Source organism: Anguilla anguilla, chromosome 9 (assembly GCF_013347855.1).
Source record: "Anguilla anguilla isolate fAngAng1 chromosome 9, fAngAng1.pri, whole genome shotgun sequence".
NCBI classification, from domain to species: domain Eukaryota; kingdom Metazoa; phylum Chordata; class Actinopteri; order Anguilliformes; family Anguillidae; genus Anguilla; species Anguilla anguilla.
The window spans coordinates 20,587,001-20,593,000 of NC_049209.1; the positions used below are offsets into that span (position 1 = coordinate 20,587,001).

General features: G+C 49.9%; 1 protein-coding gene across 1 annotated transcript in view; it reads left to right on the forward strand.

The window, feature by feature from the left end:
• LOC118236418 (serine/threonine-protein kinase SIK2-like) overlaps positions 1 to 5,494 on the forward strand; it is a 43,668-nt gene extending 38,174 nt beyond the window's left edge. The window contains exons 12-15 of the mRNA XM_035434780.1: positions 458 to 618; positions 1,495 to 1,608; positions 2,356 to 2,447; positions 2,969 to 5,494. Coding sequence (XP_035290671.1) covers positions 458 to 618; positions 1,495 to 1,608; positions 2,356 to 2,447; positions 2,969 to 3,503 — 902 coding nt within the window. The 3' untranslated portion in view covers positions 3,504 to 5,494. The remainder of the gene's footprint in view (positions 1 to 457; positions 619 to 1,494; positions 1,609 to 2,355; positions 2,448 to 2,968) is intronic.
• Positions 5,495 to 6,000: the final 506 nt, after the last annotated feature.

A 6,000-nucleotide genomic window follows, 5' to 3' on the forward strand; every position in this document is an offset into this window, starting at 1 on the left:
GTCTCCAGCTCTGGCCCTTTCACACCTGAACGGGCACAGATTACCAGCCTGTGAAATTATTATTACCCTCAGAGGACTAATGGTGTGGAGCAAATTGGGCTTTAAAGACCACACCTACACACTTCCCTGCAATTCTTAATTTGTGCACACTTTATAATCGCTTTCTATGGTTAGACTGCTTGGCGCAGGAGGAGGTTTCGCTTGTGGCTGGCGGCTGTGTGTGTGTGTGTGTGTGTGTGTTGTGCTTACTTTGCTGAAGAGCAGAGAGCACCTCTCGCTCTCTCTCTCTCTGTTTCTCTCTCTCTCTATACGAGGGGATGATGGCCATGGGTGGGCAGGGGGGACTGGCCTATACCGGGGGGTCCAGTGGGAGGGGTGACTCAGTTCTCGGTGTTGTGTGTGCGTGTTGAGCTGCAGCGCCTCGCTCATGCCACCTGTGTGCGTGCTTTGGTTCCAGGGCTGGTGGCGTTCAGGCAGCACCTACAGAACCTGGCCCGGACCAAAGGCATCCTGGAGCTCAACAAGGTGCAGCTGCTCTACGAGCAGATGGGCACCCAGGAAGACCCCTCCCTGCTCCCCGCCAGCCCCCACCCGTATCTGCTGGACCCCCAGCTACAGGTCAGTCCCCCCCCCGCCTCCCCCCCCCCCTTCGCCTAACTACAGCCCACACCCCCTCTCCCTGTACGCAGGATGCAGGGAGGGTCACCCCAAACCCCAGCAGAGCCCGGGTGACTCACCGCCCGGGCTGGTTACATAACGGGCGGAAGAAGTGGGCGATTGTCTGGGGAGTGTCGACAGTACGGCGGGGCATGGTGACTGCAGGCATGGTAACAAGGCTCTCTCTGGTGACTGGGCCCTCACAGAGCCCCCGTTCTGGGCAGTGGAGGGGACGGGGATCTCTCTGCAGGAGCCTGGCCTTGCGCGTGGGGCCGGATGATGACGCTGCACCTGGGAGGGGGAGATTTCCCTAAAAGGGGGCGGGGACACGAGCGTGCAAGGCCTCGGCGTTTGAACACAAAAGGGCCTCTGTGCGATAACGTGCCGGCCCTCCACCGCGGCGATAAAGGACTCTGGGATTCTCTGAGGTCACGGCGGGTCACGGGAGAGGGTGCGCTCTGAGTGACCGTGCCGCGGGACGGCAGTACAGACAGAGCACTGCACGTCCCGAACCGCGGGAGGCTAATGAGGGTCAAACCACGCCCCAGTGTGTACGTGCCTGCGTCGGTGTGATCAGAAAGAGGCAATAGACTGCGTGTCATTAAGATCTTGGCTGAGTGGGTTGTTTGTGGCACGGATGTGGCACAGTGAGTCTGTGTGCTTATGGGCTTATAGATGTCAGCCAGCAAGAGATTCTTTCCCACTATTGCGTGTCTCTTTCTGAGTGTGTGTGTGTGTGCGTCTCCCTGCGCTTCCACCTGTCTGTCTGTGTATTGTGTGTCCCTGAGTTAATTTGCCTGTATTCATGCCCACCTGTGTCTCTGCGTGTGTTTCCAGGGTGACGGCTCCCAGCTGCAAGACAATGTAGCCGCGTTCTCCAGCGGAGGCCAGCAGCCGCTGCTGTCGAGGAGACAGAGCCTGGAGACGCAATACCTCACGCACAAGCTGCAGGTAGAGCTGCGGGATCCACTTCTGCACAACACTGCGGGGGATAATGCCATTGCTCCGTAGCGTGAAAGGGTTAGTTAAACGCTGACCGGTTTGCCCGTAGCATTACGCCGGTCTGGGCACTGGAGCCGACTCCAGACTGGAAAGCAGAAGAAAGAAAGGCAGTAAAGCAGTGGGCCGTCAGTCTGCTGAAGTGCTGGTTTAATAGGTTCTGGCGCTGAGGCCTGGTACCTGACAGTACCACTGCAGGCTGGGGTTGGCAGCCCCACCCAGAGGCTCGTAATTAGCCATAGCGTCACCCTGAGAAGCAAGGCTTCAGCTGGCAAGGCTGCCTTAGTCTAATTTGAGACAGCTAGCGGACTGAATGAAAAGGAGGGCTTGTTGGTAGAGTGCATTTTTTTTTCTGCGATATCCTTAATTGATGGGCGGCCCTACATAGACGGTCTACAAATAGGCATTCCAGAATTGGCAAAAAGAATAAATGGGCAGTGATAGCTGGTTTAGAAAAAGCCTTTACGCACTGAGGCAGAGGCAGTGAGGCAGCTTTCTCAACTAACTGATTGCTAAATGAATTCCAACGTATGCACCTGACCACAGGTAGTGGCATTCAAGGGGGTTTCTGGGTAATATGCTCTTTCCATGCGCTGTAGCAATGGCAGCCATGACCGCGGTCAGCAGTGAAAACGGCCGTGCCTCTGTTTGGCTTGAGCCTTGTGTGAGAGACGGCTGACCGCTCCTCTGTCCTCACAGACAGCCGGTCTGATGGCCGCCGGACCGGGCAGCTGCCACATGTTCTGCAGCGAGCTGCCTCGGAGTCTGGAGCAGCAGCTGCAAGAGCACAGGTGGGTGACCCCGCCCCCGCATCTCTCACTTCCTCTTCCCCTTGCCCCTCGTTTCTTACCTTTGAGATCTTGCCCTTCACCTCTCACCCCTCATAGACAAATTTTCATTTTTCACCCTTAATTTCCTACCTCTGACATTTCGCCTTTCACCTCATTACATTACATTTATTTGGCAGACACCTTTATCCAAAGCAATGTACAATAAGTGCAAAACAAAGGTCATTGGAACAACTACAAATACAGGTCCAATAAGGTTAAATACTCATTTTGTAGTTATTCATAGCCATGAACACAGTAAGTGCAGTTCACACAGTGAACATTACTCTGACCTAACCTTCACACAGTTCACACAGTAAGCATTACTCTGACCTAACCTATACTAAGTCAAACTAGGAGGACTTCACCCCTCATAAACAAATCTTTACCTTTCAAACTTAATTTCTTACCTCTAACATCTCACATTTCACCCTTCATTTTTTACCCCTGACATCTCTCTCTTTGCTTTCTGGGTCCTCCCACAGGCTTCACCAGAAGAGGCTGTACCTGCAGAAGCAGTCCCAGCTGCAGGCCTACTTCAACCAGATGCAGATCGCAGAGGGTGCCTACCCACCTCACCCAGCAATTGGTCACCCAGACTCTGTAGGCCCGCCCCCTGTGCAGGGCATGGTGCCTCCAGTACAGCAGCAGCCTCCCCCCACCTTCACCCGGGCCCAGACCCTCAGCCCCCTCCTGGAGCCCGGTGCCGAAGCCCTGCCCCTGTCCTACGACCCCTACGTGGGCCTTTACCCCACAGCACTGCCCCCCAGCCCACATGCCCTGCCCTCCGAGCACCAGTACACCTACCCTGCCTGCGACCTGTCCCCCTCCACGGAGCCCGTCTCCCAGGATCAATACCAGTACCCCCTGAACCCAGTCCAGCCACCCACCCAAGGCCAGGCTGAGGTGCCTGGCGCTGGGTATGTCAGCCTGGCTCTCCCCGAGCTCCACAATCCCTTCCTGGAGTGTGAGATGATGGATACAGTGGACACACAACACGGCTTTGTGCTGGTCAACTGAGCAGGGAATTCTGGGATATGACCCAAGATGGACTTGAAGACTTGGAACAGCAGTGGTTGGGTAGAAGAGTGGAGCCAGTGGGGTGGAGGAAATGAAGAGCAGAGTTTTTGTATCATTCACATTGTGAACCTCAGAAACGTCGTTTTTTTTTAAACCAAATCTTCCCTACCTCCCTCCCTAAACCCCACAGCCCCCTCTGCCCTAAACCAAGGACACCTCCCTCTTCGCTGTAGTGATGTCATCGTACGTCTGTCTTCATGTGTGCGTACGTGTCTGTGTACATGTGAGAGAGATGGCATTCTACACGCCAGAGAAGAGGAGAGTCCGACAGCTGATCAAAGCCTCGCGGATCAGAACTGTCTGCTGCCAAAGCAGTGTAAGAGTCGGGTTGGTGAGTGTGCGCAGGCCTGCCTCAACCCAGCTCGTTAGCAAGAGCACAAGTTTTGTATTTAATGGAGGAAGGTAAGACTTGGCTCTCAAACTCCTCTATGGATGTGACGTTTATAATGATACAAGTAATAAGCATGTGATGCACGCTTGCAGTGCAGTCACAGTGGATTACTGGAGCATACTGAAGCAATATTATCTTGTGGACCTGGCAGGAGCCTTAAACAGTTTTTGGTTTCTGAAGAAACGTCTGCTGCCTTTGATGTAACCTACATTGTTCACAAACTGCCGAGTGGAACCTTTTCCAAGCACACTACACTAAGTCACTTAACACTGGATACGTACGAGTCAGAAAGCTTGCTGTAGCAGAATATAAGCTTGGTTCTGGCTTTCTTGCAACAATTGTAATTGAAAGTTTGTTTTTTCTTGCAGTGTTAAATGAACTTACTTTTAAAAATAAAAATGAATGACAGCCGACTGCTGAAAAAGCACAGCTTCTCTGGAAACAAGACCAGATTAAAACCTAGTATGTGGCTGGCCTAACACACGTGATTCGGCCGACCAATGGTGTAACTTCATAACTCGGCCGACCAATGGTGTAACTTCATCACTCACTCAGTCAGTCAGTCAGTCACAGACATTCGCGTTTGTAGGGCTGGCCCCGCTGTTGCGGTCCAGCCAAAAATAGAGTAACAAAAAAAAAAAAATTGACTTGCAACACTGAGACTGGAGGAATACCTGGGCTGGACATTTTTCTGAAGCACTTTTTAATGTAGACAAAGGAAGAGGAAGGATGTTTTACAGAGTGGTGAACGGGAGATCAAGTCCAGAGCTTGTGTAACCCCAATTCTGTAGCCTCTAACTGTGAACTTCATTTCCCATCAGCTCCTCAGTGAAATACCTTCCCTACAGCTACCGATCCCGGTCATCTGGTTCTCAAGAGGGAACAATACCGAGGAATACACACACCTGTATTCTATCCTCAGTGTTTTTTAAAAGAATGAACTAGCAATCCCTTAAACGTGTGAGAGACTTACACATCAGTGGTTGTTCATTGCGCTGTTGTATAAAAGTAGGAATTAGAGATATTGTGAAGACACAAACCTTTCACCAGAAACAGCAAACTGATGTGTTTGGTGTGGTAGTGCTGTGCCTTTTATTTCATGATGTCCTTTTTAAGTTTAAATGAAATAGTTTTTTTTGTTTGGTTATTTTATTCTTTTTGTTGCCATTGTTGTTTTTGGTTTCCTTCCCGGAAAAGAGTAGACCCAGTTTTTACCAAGGTACAAAACCAAAGTCTCCCTTCAGATGAACCCTCGTGGAGCCCACTATGTGGAGTTTAGAAGGGGTCCTTAGTTAGCTTCTTGACAGTGGCGTGTTGGTCCATCAGTATATTCAGTACAGAAGTATTATAGCAATATTGATAAATTATTACAATGAAGTAAGGGTAGTAAAAATGTGTCCTTTCATTTGTATCATTTCACAGTCTGTTCAGAAATCCAGACTCTGACATTTACATTCATGGCTGTTGACCACAGATAAGCTAACTTGCTGTTGAGGATTTAAATAAAGTTAAAAAATAAAATAATGTTTACCTAAGTTAATATTGTGTCTTTCTTCCTGCATGTGAACTGCCACGTTGTGGTGTTTTAATTGCCTCTGCCTTGTGTTTGAGGCAGTTTACTAGACTTGTATTCTCCTCTAATTATGGGATGCCTCAATGGACTGCACAACAAGTTTCATTTAACCAATTACGTCTTTACCTGAACAATAGACGTGCCTCCCCTGAGCCACATTTACACAGAGCTCCGATGGGATTTCTGATGGGTTGTTTCTCAGAACTTTTTTCTTAGCCATGCCTATCCCGTACAACGAAAACCCAAACTGATAGTAATTCAATGCTATTAAGGCCATCTTCCATAGCATACAACCTCCCTGATAAACTGCTCACAGTGAGGACAGCTCTTTTAATATAATGTGTATTGTTCCATTTCGTACAACCTTTTCTAAAATAATTAATTAGCTATTTATTTCCTTGACCATTTTGAAAAGTATCCTTGGAAGTGAGGGCTTAACTTTCACAGATGTAATACTGTTGGATCCCTGTTTA